The sequence below is a fragment of the Bufo gargarizans genome, chromosome 1 (genome assembly GCF_014858855.1).
Source record: "Bufo gargarizans isolate SCDJY-AF-19 chromosome 1, ASM1485885v1, whole genome shotgun sequence".
Lineage (NCBI taxonomy): Eukaryota > Metazoa > Chordata > Amphibia > Anura > Bufonidae > Bufo > Bufo gargarizans.
Window position 1 is genome coordinate 195,517,103 of NC_058080.1, and position 23,938 is coordinate 195,541,040.

Here is a 23,938-nt window from a genome sequence, read left to right on the forward strand (position 1 = left end):
TCCATTTAAAAGGTGCGCATAATAAAAACAACGCGTTTCGGGGAATCGCAGGTCCACTTCATCAGATTAAAATGGATACCATTTTAACCTGATGAAGGGGACCTGCGATTCCCTGAAACGCGTTGTTTTTTATTATGCCCACCTTTTAAATGGAATAAAGGATTTCAGTTACTATACAAGATCGACCAAAGTGGGGTATTGAAGCACCGAAGCAGGAATCTGTTTCTTTTTCTTCACAAAAGGTTTTAGAACATATAACTGCAATGCTGAACGGCAAATATATTTTACTTTTGACACTGCAGAGGACAGTAATTAACGATGAAGAGGACAGTATACTACTACAGAGCGATCTGGATAGACTGGAGGCTTGGGCAGATAAGTGGCAGATGAGGTTTAACACTGACAAATGTAAAGTTATGCACATGGGAAGGAATAATGCAAGTCACCCGTACATACTAAATGGTAAAACACTCGGTAACACTGACATAGAAAAGGATCTATGAATTGTAATAAACAGCAAACTAAGCTGCAAAAAACAGTGTCAGGCAGCTGCTGCCAAGGCCAATAAGATAATGGGTTGCATCAAAAGGGGCATAGATGCCCGTGATGAGAACATAGTCCTACCACTTTACAAATCATTGTCAGACCACACATGGAGTACTGTGTACAGTTCTGGGCTCCTGTGAACAAGGCAGACATAGCAGAGCTGGAGAGGGTCCAGAGGAGGGCAACTAAAGTAATAACTGAAATGGGGCAACTACAGTACCCTGAATGATTATCCAAATTAGGGTTATTCACTTTAGAAAAAAGACGACTGAAGGGAGATCTAATTACTATGTATAAATATATCAGGGGTCAGTACAGAGATCTATCCCATTATCTATTTATCCCCAGGACTGTGACTATGACAAGGGGACATCCTCTGCGTCTGGAGGAAAGAAGGTTTGTACACAAACATAGAAGAGGATTCTTTACAGTAAGAGCAGTGAGACTATGGAACTCTCTGCCTGAGGAGTTGGTGATGGTGAGTACAATAAAGGAATTCAAGAGGGGCCTGGATGTATTTCTGGAGTGTAATAATATTACAGGCTATAGCTACTTGTCATGCCCTGCTCAGGTTATGTGCGGAGGTCTGCCAGGTTAGCAGCATGTGTGTAGTTTTTTGTTTTTGTTTTGGAGTTGAGCTGTATCCGCCTCCCTTCACGTGCACTGGGTGGGGTCGTTTGTATGAGTTTAAATTAAGCCCCTTCCCAGTGTCCTGTGCGGGTTATAGCTTCTATCTTGCTCAGTGGAAGGAAGGAAGGAAGGAAGGAAGGAAAGAAGGATTTGCTGTATCTGCTCTGTGACAAGATAAGTTGGTTTTGTTTTCTTGTGTGTGTTCTGTCTAGGCTGTTAGAGAGACGCCTGCCTCCTCCAGGTCTGAGCAAGCTGTCTCTTTCCCCTTGCCACCATCTTAGGGATTTTAGGGAATCTTCAGCCTTAGGCATGGGGGCACGTTTATTCCCACCTCTAGGGTCTGAACGTGGGCACAGTCTAGGGAGAGCTGGTAGGGATTTGTAAGGAGGTGACCTTTATCCCCCAGCTTCTGGCCTAGACACTTGTTTGTGGATTTCTGTTGTATCTTGTATCCTGTCCAGCGTGACACTACTAAAGAGGGGTCGTTGATCCAGGGAGTTATTCTGATTGCCTGATTGGAGTCGGGATGAAATTTTTTATTCCCCTAAAGTGCCTTATTTTGCCTTTCTCTGGATCAACTTGCAGGATGACAGGCCGAACTGGATAGACAAATGTCTTTTTTCGGCCTTATGTACTATGTTACTATGTAATACACCCCACAAAAGGCTTTAGAACACATAACTGCACTGTTGAACGGCAAAAATATTTTTCTTTTGCCACTAATACACGCCACAAAAGGCTTTATAACATATAATTGCAGCGCTGAATGGCAAATATTATTTAATTTTGCCACTAATACACGCCACAAAAGGCTTTATAACATATAACTGCGCTGCTGAACGGCAAATATATTTTACTTTTGCCACTAATACACGACAAAAAGGGCTGCAATTTTCTCACTTCACCATACAACGGCTAATAAGCCCTTTTTTCCCCACTAATACAAGCCAAAAAATGCTTTAGAACATATAACTGCACCGCACAAGGGCAAATAAGACATAAAAATATTTCCTTGTAATAAACCCTGTTAATGGCTGTATCAAACAGCACTTGCACCCCAATAACAAGAACGGTTTGCTGGGATTACAGAGCTGTATAATGGCAATTTGGGTCCCCAGTCAGTGCAAGGTGTAATAGGATTGTTCCTATTACCCAGGCTGTAACCTCCCCTACTGAACCCTGTTCTACATAAATGCTGTGGAAAGATTCCTCCCTATCCTTTCCCTACACCTTGAATAATCTTTCCCTGCACTTGTAAATCATTTTTTTAGCACTGTCCCTAGCGCCTGCAGACACGTCTCTCCCTGCACGAAGTTCACTGGAAAATGGCAGAATCCAAGATGGCTGAGGCTATTTATAGGGCTGTGACATCACAGGGCTGGCTGGCTGCTGATTGGCTGCATGCATGGCATTATGGGTGATCCCGCCTTCCCAGAGTTCCTTGCTCCATGTCCTCACATGTCCATTTTAGAAAAAATGTGATTCGTTACCACGAAGCGTGAGGAAATTCGGATTTGGTGCGAATTGAATATTTTCTTAAAATTCGGATCGAATTCCACTTTGTCAACTTCGATGTACTCATCTCTAATAGCAATGAAAAGAAAAAATTTTTTTTCAAGGTTTTCATTTTTATTCGGTATTAAAACACCCAAAAAATTATACATATGTGGTGTCGCCGTAATTGTGCTGCCCTGCAGAATGAAAGTAACAGGTCAGTTTTACCACATAGTGAACGCTATGAAAAAAGTGTTGCGGAATTGCATTTTTTCCCCCAATTTTAACCCATTTGGAATTTTTTTTTCCCAGCTCCCCACTACTTCGTATGCTGTATTATTATTAGAAAGTGCAAAAACGAAGCTCTCATATGGCTATATAAATGAAAAAATTGCAAAGTTTTGACTCCGGAAAGGCATAGAGTAAAAAACTAAAAATGCAAACATGAAAAAAACCTCCGGGTTAATGCAAATGAATTCCCTCTTTTGTGTAAAATACTTGATTATTAGAAAATAAATTAGTTCAGCAATTAAACATAAACTTTGTATTGAATATTGGTTTACACATTTGAAGACTGAAAGGAGTGGAACCAGAAATGTGCACCCCAACATAAGGCACTCCTGTCAGGATGGAGCTCACTACTAATAATGGCAGTTGTCACTTATCTACACAGAGAATTGGGAGAATGTCACATCTCCCTTGCTGGAATACCGAAAAAAATAATTATGACATTGGATAAAAATGTCAGCTTTTTTTGTTACAATTACGGCAGAAACTGACACTTGTGCTGTGGCAAATCTCCCTGAGATGTCGGTCTCCACAGGCGTACTACTCCTATTATCTCCTAGGGAAGTCTCTATATTTCCAGTCAGCACCTAAAACCTTCGTTTCACGTCACGCAAATTTCCCTTGGAAAGAAGAGAACGCTGGCGCTGGACTGTGCACACCTGTACACACAGTGGGAGGTGCCCCTAGTAGGAGACAGGTATGGACAGGGGAGGTTCCATTCACCTGCCCGGGGGGGTGTTTCCTAGCATTTGTTTAACAGGTGAGAGAGGTTTGTGGCAATTGTGCATAGGACGCGGTAAGTGAGACCAGAAAGAGATGGCGGCTGTGTTCTCAGGACAGTAGTTTGTGTGGAGCAGTCCCCTCCGCGTGCGGCTGCGTCCATCACCGCTGCCTGGGATGTGATTGCTTTGTGTCTGCATGCCGCCCCCGTCCTTACTTCCTGCTTGGCAATGCTGGGCATGGCTGTGGTCAGAGTGCAGTGCATAGAACCGGGGTCTTATACTGGAGGTCTATGGGAAGCTGGAGATGTGGGACACATGCACACTGAGTATGTACAGGGGATTAGTATATATATATTTTTTTTTCAGTTTCAGTAATTTCTGTAACAAATCTTTGATGTGTGGTTTTATCTAATGCAGTAACAACACAGATTTTTATAGTTTTCACTGGTGGTAAAAATCTTAACTTTATTCCTTAGGTCAGTATGATTATGGCCCTATGTTCCGACACAATAAATGTGTGTGTGTGTGTGTGTGTGTGTGTGTGTGTGTGTGTGTGTGTGTATTTAAAAAAAAAAAAATTCTGCCAGTGGAGCAGTGTGGTTGTGTGTTGTTTTTTTTTTTTTTTTTTTTTTTTGTGTGCAGGACGAGCTATAGTTTATACGGATCAGGATTTGATCATATTTTAATGCCCGTCAGGTGAGGTGAGTAGTCCTTTAGTCCCCTTGAGGGACTTGAACCTTCACTCATTTGATCACTGCAGTACTTCTGTATATTCTCCCAGAGGCAGTAACATAGCAGTCCTGGTGGCCTTCAGAAGCCCCCTGCTGCCATGACAATTACTCAGCACCTTATAATTTCATTGACAGGGTGCTGATTGGAGGACAGAAGGAGTTCCTCCCTACTTCTAACTTCTCGGATGTCGAGATTGCTATAGAACGCTTCGCAGGCCAATGATGTCACATTCATCGGTCACAATTAGAGATCAGCGAAACAAGCTTCGGATGCTGCATCACAAATTTTTTTTATTTTTATAATACTGTATGGAGATTTGTCTCTGTACCTTATTAGAATGTATGGGCTCCAATGAGCCGAAGTAAGATATTCATAGAGTCGCACAAGACTTTATTGAATAACTTCTGTAATTGACTATTATAGTGAAAAACTACTTCAAAACTTGGAAGCGAACTTTGGTTCAGAGTAGAGATGAGCAAATTTCATGTTATGACATTCGTTTGTGCTTCGTTTGGTGGTAAAAGACCATAACACAATTCTATGACGGAACGCATAACGGAAAGCCTTTAGAGGCATTCCGTCATAAAAGAAGTCTATGGCCTGCATAACTGATCCGTATCGTTTCCTTTATGCAGGGGAGTCCTCGGATCGGTTTTGCAGCCCATAGACTTCTATTATCACGGAATGAATAACGGAATGCCTCTAAAGGCATTTCGTTATGCATTCCGTCATAGAATTGCGTTATGGTCCGTGGAAACGGAATCCATAGCGCAATTCTGCTTTTACCACCAAACGAATTTCAAAATATGAAATTTGCTCATCTTTAGTTCCGAGTGGTATCTTGGAACCGAAGCAGAGTTCGGTTCCAAGATTTTTTCTCTGTAATAATCAAATAGCGAAGTCTCGCGCGACTTCCCAAATAACTTGCAGAGACGAATCTCTGTACAGTATAATCATTTTTTTTAAGCAAAACATCCTTATGATAGGTCATTAGTATTAAACACTCCCCCAAAAAAACATCTTTGACTGATTAAGTAATAATGAACCAGGACCTTTGTGAACCTATCCAAGATGCTGTCATCTTAGAACAGCGGGTTTGGATGACAGCTTAATGTATATGAGGAGCTCCCTGACAGGTGAAGTTGGGTGTAGAGAAAGATTGGATAAAATTAACATTTTAGCCCGATCCTTTTACTCCCCCAGGAGATGAGCTACCTCCAGAGGTGTCTCTTTCTATTAAATACATGTTTGTCCCAGCCGAACATGCGTGTGTAGGAGGGAGTTATCGGCCATGAAAAAGGGAGATTTTTCAACTGAAACTTTTTTAAAGTTCCAAAAAATTTCTCCTTCCTAGGGCTCATGTAGAGGAGCGTAGGCCGTCCGTGCTCGTATTGCAGGTCCGCAATATACAGGTATCGGTCGTGTGCAGGCCACACTGCAGATGCGGACCCGTTGACTTGAATAGGTCCACTAAATACGAAGTGGTGCGGACTGCAGAGGCACAGATCGAAAGCACTACGAATTGCTTCTGTGGGATTTTGGTCCATGCCTCCGCACCGCTAGAAAATAGAATATGTTCCTATTTAAGTCCTGTGCATTGCGTATCACACCCTTATTCCAGTAAAAGGGTGGAATAGAAAGTAGGGTAACAGAAGTGTGGGCAGATAGTTATGTATGTGCTTGTAGAATCTTCCTTTCTGTGCACCAGGATACGCCTGTCTTCGCAGGAGTGTAGAGCAGCTACAAAGGACAGGAGAACTGTATCTGTAAGATATACTATCCGTGTCAAAAATTGAAAATTTGTAATGAGAAATTATTTAATGGGATTTTCCAGTTATTTTCTACATTTTTAATTTTTATTCTCACCTTGCCCACAGTTGCGAGTCTTACAAGATTTGCATTAGAAGGAATTTTTATTTATTTTTTTACCTTACCGGGCAAGCGCTGCACACCCCTGTAAAGTTATGTTTTTTCTTAATATTTATTTAAGCTGACAGAAAAAGAAACACCAACGAAAATATTGGGTTTGCAGTGCCACATAAAGAAGATAACATGGAAAATCGAACCACGTTGTCTCCTTATCTTTATAAAGTACCACATTTTTCTGACTATTAGGCCTCATGCACACGACCATGCTGTTTTTTGTGGACCGCAATCCGCGGATCCCCAAAAAACGGAAGCCGCCCGCGTGCCTTCCGCAATTTGCAGAACGGGCGGCCCATTGTAGACATGCCTATTCTTGTCCGTAAAACGGACAAGCATAGGACATGCTATATTTTATTTATTTGTTTGCAGGGCCTTGGAACGGAGCAGCGGATGTGAACAGCACACGGAGTGCTGTCCGCCTCTTTTGCGGCCCCATTGAAGTGAGGCCGAAAAACGGTTGTGTGCATGAGGTCTTAGATGCACTTTTTTCCCTTGATCTTCTGGTGCATCTATGGCCTGTATTAGACCTGCAAATCAGCATTTTGTTTGTCAGGAGGGAAGTGTTCCTTCCTGGCAATCGCCTGCTCGTCAATGAGGGAGAGCCCTGCTATTGCGTGTAAAGATCTCCACAGTACGGGAAGGAGTGATCGTTATCCACATACAGCCGGCAAACAATGATTGATTATTTTATTTGCCTGCTTAGAAATTGTGACTGCCCAACGAATGAGCGTTTTCTTGTTCAGCGGGTGATCGGTGGCAGTATTATACCGGCAGATCATCACTAACGAGTGTTCGTACGAATGCTTGTTAGTGATGGTCTAGCCTTCTATCTGCAGGTGTAATACAGCCCTAAGGGTTCTTTTACAGCAGATCCCGTGCGTGGAATCCACTGCGTGAAAGAGCCAAGCCCCATTCTGGACAGCAGAGACACTGAGCATTAAAATGATTGATAATGCTCTGTGACCTTTTTACTACAAAATAACAGTGACCATTTTATCTCGCTGTGATTTTGTAGTAAAAAGATCAGAGGGGCATGGAGCATTACCAATCATGTTGATGCTCTGTGTCTCTGCTGTCCGGAACGGGGCTTGGCTCTCTTTCACGCAGCAGATTACCCACACGGCTTCCGCTCGTGTAAAAGAGCCTTAAGGCTAGGACTACACTGCAACATGTGTCGCGCGACATTGATGTCGCACAACAATTTTTATAATGATAGTCTATTGTTTTTTTTGTTTTGTGACTGTTGTGACACAGTTGCAGTGCGACACCATAGACTATCATTATAAAAATTGTCGAGCGACAAACGTCGTCATGTAGCCCTAGCCTAATAGTCCAAGTGTCGACATTAGAAGCTGGAGCCTCTGCGCTCCATTACTAGTCGACAGGTCCTGGCAGTACAGAGGATGCGGCAGGTACTGTGCTCTATGTGCATAATCTGTGTCTTATCTGCTGACTGAACTGTTACATCTTACATTTCTGTAAAGTGTGACTGTGTGCAAATAACACCCGCTGGTGCACACAGCCGAGTAAATGTGTGCAGTGTCTGCCCTGCCAGGACCTTTGTAGCCCTCCATGCGGTGCACGGGACAGATCCATGCCAGTAACTCCAGACTCCTCCTGATGGGGTAAGCTCAGGCAGCAAGGCTGGCCTTAATAATGAAATGTTCAGTGGCTGGCATGGGCACTTTGATGAAGCACTGTGGCTTGATGTGTTAGGCCTTATTCACACAGTAAATGTTTCGCATCAGTGATTGTGAGCCAAAACCAGGAGTGAAACCTACACTGTATAAATTGCGTACTTACTAATGTTTCAGTTGGTAAAATTGGGGCATATAAGACCCACCCCTGGGAATGCCCTGAACTGGCCCAGAAACACCCACTTATGGCCAGGGTTTGTGTTAGTCCCACCCACTTTCGACCTGAGACAGCGTAAATTTGCCGGGACTGTCTCTGAAAATCAGATTTGTCCATGTTATATATTTTAGACCCACTACTGGTTTTGGCTGAAAATTACTGACAGAATACCATATGTGTGAATAAAGCATTATGGCTGCTAATGTTATGAGGCACTGGTTTTTGTGCGTTCTATAATGTATCAACTGTTTATCACACCCACAGAATATATGCAGTAAAAATTTTATTTTCTAATGTTATGCTTCTAAGTGTGGGTGGACCTCTGAGATATTCACATTCAGGACCCCATATAAGGTCTGGTTCACACAGCTGTGCTCAGTCTGGGATACGCGGTCCGTGTGTCGGCTGCATCTCCCGAACTGACAGTCATAGTGTTTTATGATGCATTAAGTTCCTATCTGATTGTTGGGGTATTGTACTGTTCATATGATTGAGTACAGTATATTACATCCACAATCAGATAGGAACTGACTACACCATAAAACACTATGATGCTGTCAGTTTGGGTCATGGGAGCCACGGCCAGGGCAGGACATGCAACCAACACATGGGCCAGGTTTCCCGGACCAAGCACAGTCATGTGAAGCAGTAAGGTATTGGAGGATGGAAATGTGTCCTGACTTGTACGCGTTCCGACTATGCATTGGATAGGATAACTTATGGGTAAATTATTTGGGATAGCTGTTTATCAGATATAGGATATGTGATTTAATTATCTCTCTCTCTCTCTCTCTCTGTTTTTAGAGGAAGCAAGAACCATCTGGTCTCCATAAGAACATCGTTTTGAGATCACCCTTGTCATGGATCGCTATCGTTATTTTATATTTAACCAAAGGAGCATGGTGGTGCTTGGAATCCTTCAAATTGCATGTGCTGGTATATCTGTGGTGTGTGGCTTCATGGATGGAGCTTTTCGTAAAGAATCTACATTGGGCAAGACTAGAGCGCCTCTGTGGGCTGGCATGGTAATGCACTTTTATTTCCAAAGTGGTTGCCATCCATTTTATTTTTTATTTTTTTTTGTCCACCAATCCTTCAGTTATTTAATAACCAGGTTGTCTGTCTGGTTTGTCCAATGTCTTTCTGGCTTCTTTAGTGTCCATGTGTCGTCTGCTGTTACTAGAAATGGCTGCAGTGCTGCTCAGGCACAGTAGGACCTTCTGAGTCTCCTCTTTGTAGACAGGGGTCTATTAACTGTAGCAAACCTTTTTCTTTTAAATCACCAGCAAATCATTATATAATAACTACAGTACTGTGCAAAAGTTTGGCAGATTTGGGAAAAATGCTGCAAAGTAAGAATGCTTTCACAGAAGAAATCTTGGAGAACTATCCACAGATATTCTGTGGATGTAGGCTTGCTCAGATTCTTCTTGTAATCTTTCATGTAATTCCAGACTGACGCGATGTTGAGATCAGGACTCTGTGGGGTTATATCATCTTTTCCAGGACTCCTTGTTCTTCTTAACATTGAGTCAGTCTGGGATTACATGAAGAGACAGAAGGATTTGAGCAAGCCTACATCCACAGAAGATCTTTGGTTAGTCCTCCAAGATATATGGAACAACCTCCCTGTAGAGCTCCTTATAAAACTGTTTAAGTGTACTTAAACAGGCAAAATATTGCTTTTTGATTTGGATTTCTGTTTTCATTATTCACTTTTGCTTTGTGTTAACTGATAAAAAATAAACCATAAACACTTCTAACTTTGAAAGCATTTTTACTTTGCTTCATTTCCCCCCCCACCTGCCTAAAACATTTGTGCAGTACTGTATTTATTTAAAATAAGTGACAAGGCTCAGAAAAGCAATGCAGAAGTGTTCAGCAACTCAAGTAGAACCACAAAGTAATCTTGGGTCATTTTGCATGGCTTAAAGGGGACCTGTCACGTTGAACATGGTGTCTGAGCTGAAGACGGGATATTATAGAGCAGGAGGAGCTGAGCAAAGTGATGTATAGTTTTATTGGAAAAGATTCAATAAAACCTCTAATACATTCATTTAAATTCCTGCTCATTCTGGGCTTTGTAGACAAGGAGACGGTCCTATCAGTGATGACATCCTTCCCTCTATGACTGTATACACAGATAGCTGTCATCACTTATAGGACCATCAGGAATTCTGCATTCATTTAGCTACTGATTTTGTGGCCAGGTGGATTTGAAATCTGTGTCAATGGACATGTCAGATCTTGGCATTGAAACTGCGGTGAGTGTCTGCATGCGGATTAACCCTATTCAATGGGGATAATCTGCAGTTGGATTCACCGCATTCAAATAACAGATCTGCAGCAGAAATTCAATGGTCAGCCACACTTTGCCCAACAACTGCACAACAGTTTTTTTTCTAATATGTATGTGAAACTCTTTGAACATAGCCTTAAAGGGGTTGTCTCGCTTCAGCAAAAGGCATTTATGTAGAGCAGGAATGCTCCACCTTCGGCCGTCCAGTTGTAGCAAAACTACAACTCCCAGCATGCCCTAATAGCTGTAGGAGGTCCAGGCATGCTGGGTGTTGTAGTTTTGCAACAGTTGGAGGGCCACAGGTTGGGCATCCCTGATGTAGAGAATGTTAACATAAGGTACTATAGTGATAGTACATATTGCCTTCTTTGCTGGCTTGAGTCATTCTACATTGCTAGTATGCAGGGGTTATGACCACCGCTGCTGCGCAGATACGAGATGGCTGGGATAGGACCTGCTGCACATTTGTGCCCCCACGGTCCTGACCAACAGAAAGGGCAGAGATTTCACCCACCTTCCCCGCCATACTGTGCAATCATGGCCATTGTTGCTGGATTGCAGGGTGGTCGTAAGCATGGATATGAGCAGTGTATAATGTAAGGGGAAAAATGAATCCAGCCAGCAAAGGAGGCAATATGGACAATCACAATACATTAGTAAGTGCCTTTTATTAACTTTCTGTAAATGATGAATGACATTTGCTAAAGTGATACAAGTCCTTTAAGGTTGATAGAAGACTATGAAAAATTAGTTTAAAAAATGTTGATTTGAGTTTTAGATAGTTCCATTGCTTGTTGTATGTTGCAAGGAAAGTTTGAGCCTGGAATGAGTTGCAATCCTTTTTGAAGCATGGACCAGGAGTCTAATAAAAATGAATCATTCAAACAAAATACAGCTTTTACAGGGCATCTGTCACCAGATAGGCCTATTTATTTGAAGGCATCTGTGAGAAGATGCCTCACAAAGAAAGGTAGTGGTTTCATACAAACACAGAGGGGTGGAGGGATTGGTGACTGTCAAGCGATTGCATGTGCTGATTATTAAACATGAAATTGGACTTGTACAGTAGCCAATGTTGGTAATTTTATTTCTGTACAGATATTATATATTTTTAATTTTTTATAATGACAACAGGAAGAAACATCAAAACATGTGGCCAGTTTCACAATGTAGAGAAAATGCCCTTTTAATTATTGGCCAATAGGGTACAGGAATGTCAAGATAGCGTATGTGTTGGTGCTTCAGCTGTATTATCTTAAAGTGAAATGTGTATGCGCATGTGGAAGGGCCACATCCATGAGCCCTCCTTTAGGCCTCATGCACACGGCCGTGCCCGTATTGCGGCCCGCAACCAGTGGGTCCGCAATATACGGGAACTGGCCGTGTGCACACTGCATCACAGATACGGACCCATTCACTTGAATGGGTCTGCAATCCGTGCGGTGTGGAACGGAGGCATGGAACCCCAGGGAAGCAATACGTAGTGCTTCCGTGTGGTTTCTCTCCGTGCCTTCAATTTTTTTATTTTATTTTTTGTGGTGTGGACGGATCATGGACCCATTCACGTTGAATGGGTCTGGATCTATCTGCGGCAGCCGCATGGATGTTGCCCGTGCATTGGGGACCAAAAATTGCAGTCCCCAATGCACGAAACGGCCGAGCAATGGCCGTGTGCATGAGGCCCTAGTCAAAAGCACTGAGAGGTCTCAGAAAACTTGTGAAGACACCACACTTTCCTAAATCAAACTGTTCTTTAATTTAAACCAGCACTTTCTGAATCATTTACATATGCATGTCTAACCAACACTTCTGTTTCTAGATCATGGCTGTTCCGGGGGTGCTAGCTCTATTTTCATCCCAGAAGAAAAATCCTATTCTAGTAAGACCATTTTGTCTCTTGGTTGTGGTGCTTTGCATAGCTTGGTCCATCTGTTGTGCTGATTACTTACTGACCTGAGATTTTTTTGACCATAGGTGAACGCACTTATTGCCACTGCAGTTTTTTCTTGTTTCACCACCGTGATCATGATCGTCTATGCATGCCTGACTCTGTCTTATGGAGAGGATGATGATGAGGTGTTCTCCCATACACATGTTCACGTCATTCATACAGTAAGCATACTTATACATATTTCATTGGCTAGAATATATTTATAATCAAATATCTTGCATGATCTTTTTTTTCCAGATACTCTTTTGGTAGCTGCAACAAAATTTGTATAAAAAAAAAAAGTGAATTTTTAAGACATGTTCTTGATTTTGAAATAATGTTTGATATAAAAGTGTAGTTATAGGGCCACTATCACGACAGGGGTGCCTTAAAAAGAAGAATTTAAATATAAGAATTTGGCAGATGCATAGGTGCTGTTGGGACAGCCCCCTCTATGCATACATTTCAATATGCTATTCAGTGCTTTAACCGTCCAATAACCTACTTGGTTCAAGGTGGTATCCCATGAAGTATATTTATCACTTATCCACAAATGCTGACTGTGAATGCGGGGATACCCACTGATCACTAGAACGTCGTCCATTCCTCCTTTCTGCATGACCACCGCAACAAAAGTTTGAGTTGAGCTCCATTGAAGGTCTATAAGACCGACATAAATAGCTAAGCACATCGCTGTTGTAAATGGGTTTCTTGGAATTGGCGACATCTGATTGGTAAGACAGAGGGAGGGCTCTCTGCCTCCAATCATCCCCAATCCTTACCTCCCCGATACTGGTCTGTTATATTAGTACTCCTATTACATTAATGGTAAAATCACAATACACTGCAGTTCAAAGCAAATATAACTCGAGTTTCCACATCTGAAAATGTCAAAAATTTTACAATATTTTTCCCACAAAGTGAAAAGGGAAACTTGTCTGCCAACAAAAAAAAAAAGTTTTACCTTAAACACCGTTAGGGCCCATGTAAACGACCGTATGCGCTCTGTAAAGGGAATATTAATAATATTTTGTGTTAATATCAATAATCATAAAAAGGAGTGAGCCGTCTATTGATGACTCCGCCTATTTATGCTATAAAATACTAATTGTACGTGTATCGGGGGACCGCGCAAAGTTCAAAACCAATAAAGTTGTTGTACAATCGAGCCTTCCACCTTCTTCCAGCAAGCACACACCAGTTACCTTTTGTGTGCCACTTCTTATTTAAACAACAAGCGTGTAGATAATACAGGCGCCTCAAAGATAAGCCGATCAGTAGTTCCTGTGAGGCCCCTTTCACACAAGCGAGATTTCCGCGCGGGTGCAATGCGTGAGTTGAACGCACTGAATCCCGACCCATTCATTTCTATGGGGCTGTGCAGATGAGCAGTGATTTTTTTTAATGCATCACTTGTGCGTTGCGTGAAAATCGCAGCATGCTCCTCTTTGTGCGTTTTCCACGCAACGCAGGCCCCATAGAAGTGAAAATCGCAAGCAAGTGCGGATGCGGTGCAATTTTCCAAGCACGGTTGCTAGGAGACGATCGGGACCAGAGTACAATAGGGCTGGAGGGGTTTAAAAAATAAAATAAAATAATTTAACTCTCCTTAATCCACTTGTTCACGCAGCCCGGCTTCTCTTCTGTCTTCATCTTTGCTGTGCACAGGAAAAGGACCTGTGGTGACGTCACTACGCTCATCACATGGTCCGTCACATGATCCATCACCATGGTAAAAGACCATGTGATGAGCGCAGTGACGTCATCAAAGGTCCTATTCCTCAAAGAAGACAGAGAAGCCGGACTGCGCGAACAAGTGGATTAAGGTGAGTTAAATTTATTACATTTTATTTTTTTAACCCCTCAAGCCCTATTGTACTATGCATTCTGTATTAAGAATGTATTATTTTCCCTTATAACATCGTTATAAGGGAAAATAGCAATCTACACAACACCAATCCCAAACTTCTGTGAAGAAGTTTGGGTTTGGGTACCAAACATGCTGATTTTTCTCACGCGCGTGCAAAACGCATTACAATGTTTTGCAATCGCGTGGAAAAATCGCGCATTTTCCCGCAATGCACCCGCATCTTATCCGGGCCAAAAACATGACACCCGTGTGAAAGAGGCCTGAGGGTTTTCTTTCATCACACTCCCTGCAAACCATTCAATATTGCTCCCATAGTAAAGATCTGTAGTTAAAATTTCATAAAAATGGTTTATTATACTCATATTTAAACACAATAAAATGCGCAATTGTAAAATAGGCATCAATCCATGACTGACCCGGGTTTCGCTCCAAATGGCTTCATCAGGGGCGTAACCTACAAACTTCCCACAATCCTTAAAGGGAACCTGTCACCGGGATTTTGTGTTTAGAGCTAAGGACATGGGTTGCTAGATGGCCACTAGCACATCCGCAATACCCAGTCCCCATAGCTCTGTGTGCTTTTATTGTATCAGGGGGATGCGCACACGTATACCCCGCATCCCCTGACTAAGCCGCAACAGCGGCGAAACATGTCGGGAGGGGTGTTGTGATGCGAACCTACTTTTAGGCAGTGTGTGAGTGAGTGAGAGGAGTACTGGCCATACAATATATGGATAAGAGTGAGGTGAAAGGAGATAGAGATTGATGTGATTGTCCAAACACCTACCTCTAGTGCCGAGCAGCGTCACTGCAGGCACACGATTGCTCAGCGGTATTTGTACAGAGAGATGTGCCTACACTGACCTCTATGAAATAAAATGAGGCAACATTGTAGCCACTCCGAATTATTGTAATAGTGTGACATTACAAAAGTGTCTAAACAGGGGAATGGTAACAATATATGAGTCCCAGCACGACTATTATTGAACTCAAATAAAATAAAACCAAGTGTACATTTCACGTGCTGAGCCTACATTGTGAACTTCATAAGAGTCCACAATAAAGGGGAGGTCTCACACATCAACGGCCCTCCAACTATATATTAAAAGGTATTCACTGTATAGAGCCGGATACAAATACATTGTTATAAAAGGTTGCAAAATCAGGCAACCAGACTTACTGAATAGTGTCTCACAACTCCTTACCACTGAGAGTTTTAATTAATTGTTCATTGTTTGTTCTCAAATAGATGTGTGTTAGTAATAAAATTATGAATAAAGTTATGATTTTAACTGCCAAATAGGGATCCCTAAAGGGATTTTTTTGGTCCTGCAGACCAATAGAGTATTCTAGATGGCCACTAGCACATCCGCAATACCCAGTCCCCATAGCTCTGTGTGCTTTTATTGTATAAAAAAAAACCGATTTGATACATATGCAAATTAACCTGAGATGAGTCCTGTCCCTGACTCATCTCACATACAGGACTCATCTCGGGTTCATTTGCATATGTATCAAATCAGTTTTTTTACACAATAAAAGCACACAGAGCTATGGGGACTGGGTATTGCGGATGTGCTAGCGGCCATCTAGCAACCCATGTCCTCAGCTCTATACCCAAAATCCCGGTGACAGGTTCCCTTTAAATCTTCAAACTTACTCCACCCATTGCTCTTCATTATTGTCTAACAAACTCAGATCCATTTCCCACCTTACTTCAGTTCCAAAACACCAGGGATCTACCCATAAGAATTCTTTTTTAGCACAAATCGTACAGTGACAACCAATTCATAACACCAAACAGAAAATAGACCTCTAGTTCGATGTAATCCACTGTTCTCCCCAATTTAGTAGATAAATGCAGTTAACCTGGTCCACTCAGTCTATAAGGCACGGTTTCAAATCTAACTCCACGTTCAGACCATGCGGTTGTATCGTACCCTGAGGATAAGCTGTCCATATCTGATCGGCTGGAGCCTGACACCTTGCACTGCCACCTATCAACTGTTCTGAAGTAGTGCCAGCATCGAACTACACAGCTCTGTCCATTTTGTTGTGGACAGAGCTGGTTACCGCAGCACTGCTCCCATTGGTGTCAGTGTGAGCAGCACTATGGACAGAGCTGTGGAGTTCCAGCACCTGCTTTCATAACAGCTGATCCTTGGGGGTGCAGGGTGCTGAACACCCACCAAGCTGAGGATTTGTTATCAATATAAAAATTCAAAAAAAAAAAACTTTTTAAGAGTTTAAATCTTTAGAACACAAAACATAAGCAAGCCCTGCTCTGTCACTGAAACTAAGCAAACCCTGTAGAAGGGGTTGCCTATCTCAACATTTGTGGTATATCGCTAATATATACAACAAATGTCAGATAAGTGTGGGTACGACCACTGGGACCTGTGTCTAGCTCCAGAATGGGGCTCCTGAAATAAAGGGAGAACAGCCAAGCATGTTCAGCCACTAGGGCTGAAACGATTATTCAATTTGAATCGAGTAATTTGACACAAAAAAAAATCCGTGATGCAAATTTTTTGTATCGAGGATTCGTTTGTGTCATGTGACCACAGAGCAGGAGTGAAGCGCTTGCTATTACTTACCGCTTCGTGGTCATCCGCTGCACTGTATCCTGACACATCGTCAGGACATAGTGCGCGCTTAAGCGCGCACTATCACCAGATGCTGTGTGTCGTCAGGACAACAGTGCGGCACTCAGAGAAGATGATTGTGGCACAGGGGGCTGATGAGGTTGTTTTGTTTTTATAAAGAAAAACGTTCTTTTAATTTTATTAGAGTACTCAATTAACCGCCGTTGGATTAATCAATAGAATACTTGATTACAACAATAGTCAATAGCTGCAGCCATCCTGCATTCTTCGCTATGGAAGTTCTGAAAATTGCCATGCATTGTACTCTCCTTCACTCTTGGGCAGGGTTATCAACTGTCCAGAAACTTTGGTTGGTAATGCTTGGGCAGATGACTGTGAATGGAATTACCGCACTAAATGCTGCTAATCGGTTCATATCAGCATATTGAGCTATCTTTATCAGTCTTCATGGCTTTACCATTTGTTCATAAAAATCTTGACTGTGGCCTTGTGTGTTGGGATTGGGAAAACCCCTTTTAATGAGCTATGCTAAGGCTACAACATATTTTTCAAATGAACGTACACTTTTTTTCTATGTTTAACAAGATTTGGCAAAGTCCAACGAAGTTAGGTCATTGTAATGCCATGTAAGATTGTGCATACCATATCTAACCTTAGTATGACATAATGGAACTGAATGTTATTCCATTATAAAGTGTGACCTATAATAAAGTACTGCATATGTTGACACACAGATTTAGTATCTCAGTAGATTCATTTTTATGTCTTGTATTTCACTTGTTTTTCCTAGATGTTCATACTTGGTCGTCTTGTTCAAGGAGCAAATATAGCTATGCTCTTGGCATCACTAGTGAGTTTTTGTGTGGTCCTGTGCATTGCATTTATGGGGTGCAGAAGTTTACCGCAATGTATGTGCTATGACAACATCACTGGAATGGTAAGTGCAGATAGGAGTTTAATAGGGAATAGGTGTTCTGGAATTGGATATTCAAGACAGAGGTCACATTGCTAAAATTTCAGCTTGTTGACAGTGGAGTTCAATCAAACTTTGCCAGCCAGTGTTTGGTCTTTGGCAAATTAAATTCACAGAGGGAGATTTACTTATTGAAGTGGGTTTTGTTTTTGTTCATTTTTGTGTTTAATGCTCAACCTGCAGCCCTCCATCTGTTGCAAAACTACAACTCCTAACCTGCCCGAACAGCCTACCGCAGGGCATTGTGGGAGTTGTAGTTTTACAACAGCTGGAGGGCTGCAGGTTGAGCATGCCTGGTCTAAGGTATGCCAATCAAGAGGTAGTAGAAGTATGAGAAAAGTGCCTATCACAGAGTGCACCTCTGTGCAACGTGGTGCATCTTCTGTCTGCCTGGTCTAAGACAGCAGTAATCTCCCCTAGTATGAATAAACCTTAAAGCATGTATCTAGTTACTACTTACCTACATGTACCATGTACTTGCCTTCTTCTGAAATACTTGCTGTATGACTGTTATCTTCCCATTTCTCAGCTGCCAGACTATATATTCATATGTGCAAACTTTTTTTTCTTCCTCCTTACGTGTTTTTTATTTTTTTATTTTTATTATACTTAGGAATGGCTCCACCCTGACCGTGACCAGCCTCAGACTGTAGAACTGGTGTGCACTTTCCGTGGTGAGGAAATTAGATTTGTATTACCTATTAACCATGTGCACATAATATCTGAATAAAGCTGTCACATAGGACACTGATTCATGAAGTTCAGTCTTTGGCCTCATGCACACAACCGTTTTGGTTGGCATTCGAGCCGCATTTTTTGTGGCTTGGATGCGGACCCATTCACTTAAGTGGGGCCGCAAAATATGCGGACAGCACTCTGTGTGCTGTCCGCATCCATTGCTTCGTTCCGTGGTCCGCCAAAATAATATAACCTGTCCTATTCTTGTCCGTTCTGCGTACAATAGGCAGTTGGACCCGCAAAACACACCGGTCGTGTGCATGAGGCCTTACTCAGATTATACAGCATTAATTGTTAGAGTAGTTATAACTGCCTGCCATTTGATATTAGCTCTAGCCCCTTTTTTTTTTTTTCTTCTTCTGCCATTACATTGAGGTAGGGCATTCCAAAGTTTGACTACTCTTGCTGTAAATAATTATTTCATGTATTGATGTCTAAATCGCCTTTCCTTCACACACAAAGAACACCCCCTGGTCCTTGGAATGAATAAACCATGTGTCTGTTCTTTGTATTGACCACACAGGTATTTGTACATGTAAATGAGATCATATCTAAAGAGTCTTTTTCCCGAGCTGAACAAGCCTGATTTTTTTTTTTTTTTTTCTCTCCCAAGAGCCCTTCCATTCCATTTGATGATCCAGTTGCAAGCCACTGAAACCTCTCCAAATCTCTTAGATCAGGGATGCTCAACCTGCGGCCCTCCAGCTGTTGTAAAACTACAACTCCCACCATGCCCTTCTGTAGGCTGTCCGGGAATGATGGGAGTTGTAGTTTTGCAACCGCTGGAGGGCCGCAGGTTGAGCATGCCTGCCTTAGATCCTTGTGGAGCCCAAAACTGAATCTCGCACTCAAGCTGTGGCCTTAATAGGGATCCTTAGAAGCTTAATATTACATTGAGATTTCGGGAATCTTTACTTCTTATACAATACTCATGGCCCTCTACATCAGATTCCAGAAGCCATTACCATAGGATATCCAATCTAGTGCTATAAATTATCATTACCATATTTTTCACCCCATAAGATGCATTGGGGCTGTGAGCTGAGGTGCGATTAACATTGGGGGTCAGATTGTTGGCCTGATCTGAGGTCTAATGAATTTTTTCTTATTTTTTCTTATTGTACTCCTGTAAAACCTAGGTGCATCTTATAGGGTGAAAAAATACAGTATATACTATGCCACTCTCTGATCTGATGAACTTTCCAGTATTGCTTTGGTATTGGAAAAGGTATACATGAACTATGCATTCTGCATTGACGCAACTTTAGATTGTGAGCCCCACTAGGGACAGAGAATGATAATGTCTGTATAGCACTGCAAAATATTTCAGCGCTATATAAGAGAGTAAATATATTGAAGCAAAAACTGGAACTGATAAATGGCATTGCTCCTTAAAAGTAGTAGCCAGCAGATTCTTGTTGTGAGGGCCTACACATGTTTAAGGACTGTTTCACACGCGCGAGTCCATGAGTGTGGGGCTCGCTTGCCATGTGTGAACCTGATCCTCCGTTCTGGACTTGCAGGAGTGCATGTTATCATAATTTATAATGGTATGTGCTTCTGCTTGACCTTATTGCTACAGCCTTATGTCTGTATGATCCTGTAGAAAGCAGGTCAAGCAGAGGCACATAGCATTATACATCATGATAACATGCACTCCTTCAAGCCCAGAACAGAGTATCACGCTCACACGGAGGGCGATTCCCACAATAGACTCGCTCGTGTGAAACGTCTCGAAATCATCAGGATATATGTAATGGATACAGCGGGTGTGGACCCACTGTGCCAACTATTCAGTTTTGACTTTGGGCTAAACCTAAGGGTGTTGTCATGGTGGTTCGCTGGTATTCACCATTTAACCTCTGTACATGGATCTGGACTAAGCTGCAGGGAACCATATAGGCCTCAACCTCCTGGTGTAGTTTGCTGACCCACAGGGGTCAGAGACACTGGTGCAAAGCACCAAGGAATCGGGCAAAAGGTGTAGTCTGAATACTGGCTAAGGTCAGGACAGGCAGAGTACATGCGTATTCCAGAGAGCAATTCCAAGGTCAGGATAAGCGACACGGAGCAGTATAAGTGATGATGCTAGGTACGGTACACGGGTATTCAGACGAGATCACACGTTCACTGGTTACTAGACACTTGAATACCTAAAGCTCAGGCCAGCTAAATAGGAGGGCAAGAGGGAGGATTCACTCTAGGTGCGCTTTAAAGGGTTTCTACCACTTCGGTTTCACATATTTAGCTGTCAGACACTAGCGATCCGCTAGTGTCTGCTCTGCCCAACCATCCTAATATAATTGCTTTTGGGGCAGCCGTTTTGCTAAAAAAAAGAACTTTTATTAATATGCTAATGAGCCTCTAGGTGCTATGGGGGCGTCATTAGCACCTAGAGGCTCCGTCTACCTTCAGAAACTGCCGCCGCCCAGCGCGTCCCTCCAGCCCGCCCATCTCCTCCTGAATGCGATCCTCCTTGTGAGCGTATGTATTCTGCGCATGCGCAGTGAAAGCAATTATATTAGGATGGTTGGGCAGAGCAGACACTAGCGGATCGCTAGTGTCTGACAGCTAAATATGTGAAACTGAAGTGGTAGAAACCCTTTAAGGAAGTTCACTTAGCATGAATCCCAATACACACAGGATTTGTGGCGCAACGCCTAGGAATTCAAGACAGTTGCAGACATGGACCACCAGTCTAACAATATATCAATGTTATTTTTTTCCATAAAAGCACTCCTCATCATAATCATCATCTTATATGCGGTAGTCATTCAAATTGTCTGTGTCTATGGCCATGCTAAATGTGCTATGCTTGGGCTTCTTTTTAGCAGGAATATAAATGTATGTGCAGTGTTGTGATCAGTAAAGTAATTGTGTTCATTCTGTCTCCCATTTAGGAGGTGATGACAGGCTTTTCAATTCTCCCGTACAATTCACAGAATCTTGTCTGGAAATGGAAGAAGACTTTTCTCGACCTCCTCCATATGTCAGACTTTCATGACCTTGAATCTCATCTGAGGCATTTTAGGATGGTGACTGTTGCATGCACCGTCCTAAAACATATAGACTACTTGAATATACAATTTTATGTGACTTTTTTTTAATGTCTGTTTTGATATGTTTGTCCCTATTTGCACTAAGGTTAAATCATGTTTGTAGTAGAAAAACGTTTGAGCTTTATATTCCATGCATCACTGAATATTTTATGATGGTGTCCCTCCTTTCAGCATTTTTAATGACCATCACACATAAGCTATTCCTATTAACGACTTTAAAGGGGTTGTCCTGGCGTTTAACATTGCTCACTGGAGCATAAAAAGCACATAGTGTATGTGGTGTGTACAGAAGGGACTCACAAGATCTTTGGAGGCTGCATTTTTAGAGAACGCGCATTGGAAAGTGCCATTTACTAATAGCGTATAACTTATATTACACTTATTTTTTATTATTCTAAGAAAATAAAATATTTTAATTGTTTCTCTCATTATTATGTGTATATAGTTTTAAAAGAAATGTAACAAATAAAATATTTTAATGCATTTGTATAACAATCTGTAGATGGATCTGTTTTGTGTTTGTTAAAAAGATTCTATTTCCAGTGGATAGGAGTGTTAATCCTTACATGATGTATCCAAGACCAGGAACTAAACAATACTTAGAAAGCATACTTTTTTTTTTTTTTTAGATTAAGCTGTTCTGTGCATGAGAAATAACACTATATCTAACCATTTATAAGAGTTGAGACACACACACACACACACACACACACACACACACACACACACACACACACACACACACACACGCGACGTGCTATGGACACCAGAACTACTACGTTTAGTTGTTGTGGTTCTGGTGACTATAGTGTCCCTTTTTAATATAGAGAGAAAAAAGAATAGGCACAAGTATCAAATAAAATGGCTGTATCTTTATTCTAAAAGTTAAAGCCCAGCTTCTGACAAAAATATATAGTATTTTACAGATAGTACTGTACTACTAACCCCTCCGTCCACCCCTACATACAGGGTAATACAGCGCCACATACCTCTTACATCCAGTGATGTCTCATTTGATGTAGATGTTCTCTTTCCTCATCTTCTCCCTTCAGACCGGACCACCATTTTCAGCCATTTCTCGTCTCTGCAGTTTGACAAACAAAATCTTAGTTTACTACTTTTCCATCATCCTCCCATCTTCTGGATAAATCATCCTACCACCCCCAATACTGTGCCGCTGTGCTCCCCAATACTATACTGCAGAAACTATTATCAGAAACCCCCTGATAATAGTGCCCTTAAATAATTATTGGCACACAGTGCCCTAAAATAACTGCGCCCAGCTAATAGTGTAAACATAACGTCCCCCAAAAATAATTGTGGTAAGCTGATACAGTGCCAAGGTGCTCCCACAGTAATAGTGCTCCCAAAAGTCCCATCAATAGGAATAATTCTCTGCTAGAGCTAGTAATAGTGCTCCTACAGTGCCCCCAACATGTCCCCACTGTGTCCCAGAAGTAATAATGCTCCAATGGTGCACATACTAGTAGTAATGTTCCCCATAGTAGTAATAAAGCCCATCATAATGCCCCCAGTAGTAATAATTCTCCTTATAATGTGCCATCGCATAAAATACCCTCTTTTAATGGCTCCAGTTGAGCTAATGCCCCCATAATGTGGCAGTATAAAATACCCCTATATAGTGCCCCCAGTAAATGCCCCAATAGTGCTCCTTTCCCCTTCTTCCTAGTGCCCCCATAATGTACAAGTGTAAAATGCCCCATATATAGTGCCCCAGTAGATGCCCTCAGTGTCCCCCATAATTTGCAAGTATAAAATACCCCTCCTTAGTGCCGCCCATAGTACCCACCATAATGTGCCCCAGTATAAAATGCCCCTATACAAAGCCCCCCATATAAAATACCCCTCAGTGGAAGCCCCATAGTATTCCTCTCCCCCTTCCCCTATATAAAATACCCCTTCTTTGTGGCCTCAGTAGATGCACCCCAATCATGTGCCAGTAAGTAGTACCATATAAAAAAAAATAAACACTTATACTTGCGGCCTCTTCCGGCCTGTGTCCCGGCAGCACATCTATCCGTATCGCTGTCCTGAGGAAGGCGATACAGATGACTATGGAGATGAGTGCTTCCACCATGGAAGTGCTCATCTCCGTGCCCTGCCGCCACCCCCCACTTGTCACCAGGGCTGCGCCGCCTGGGGCCATCGCCTCTCTTTGCCTAATTGTCAGTGCGGCCCTGCTAGCGCCCCCTGGAATTTTGCACCCGGGGCAACACCCCCACCCCCCACACGCTACGCCACTGGCCAGCG

The 23,938-nt window shown here is 42.3% G+C and overlaps 1 protein-coding gene across 2 annotated transcripts; it reads left to right on the forward strand.

Moving 5' to 3' along the window:
* The first annotated feature begins 3,674 nt into the window (after window positions 1–3,674).
* LOC122944472 lies at window positions 3,675–22,049 on the forward strand. 2 transcript variants are annotated; one of them, XM_044302916.1, is made up of 7 exons: window positions 3,675–3,718; window positions 8,997–9,217; window positions 12,311–12,370; window positions 12,466–12,603; window positions 17,688–17,834; window positions 18,484–18,544; window positions 21,509–22,049. In XM_044302916.1, the coding sequence occupies exons 2-7, from the start codon at window positions 9,053–9,055 to the stop codon at window positions 21,610–21,612; spliced, it is 675 nt and encodes a 224-aa protein (XP_044158851.1). In that variant the 5' UTR covers window positions 3,675–3,718; window positions 8,997–9,052; the 3' UTR covers window positions 21,613–22,049. The 2 variants fall into 2 exon arrangements, with proteins under 2 accessions (XP_044158851.1, XP_044158763.1); XM_044302828.1 differs by lacking the exon at window positions 3,675–3,718 and adding an exon at window positions 3,936–4,006.
* The last annotated feature ends 1,889 nt before the right edge of the window (window positions 22,050–23,938 follow it).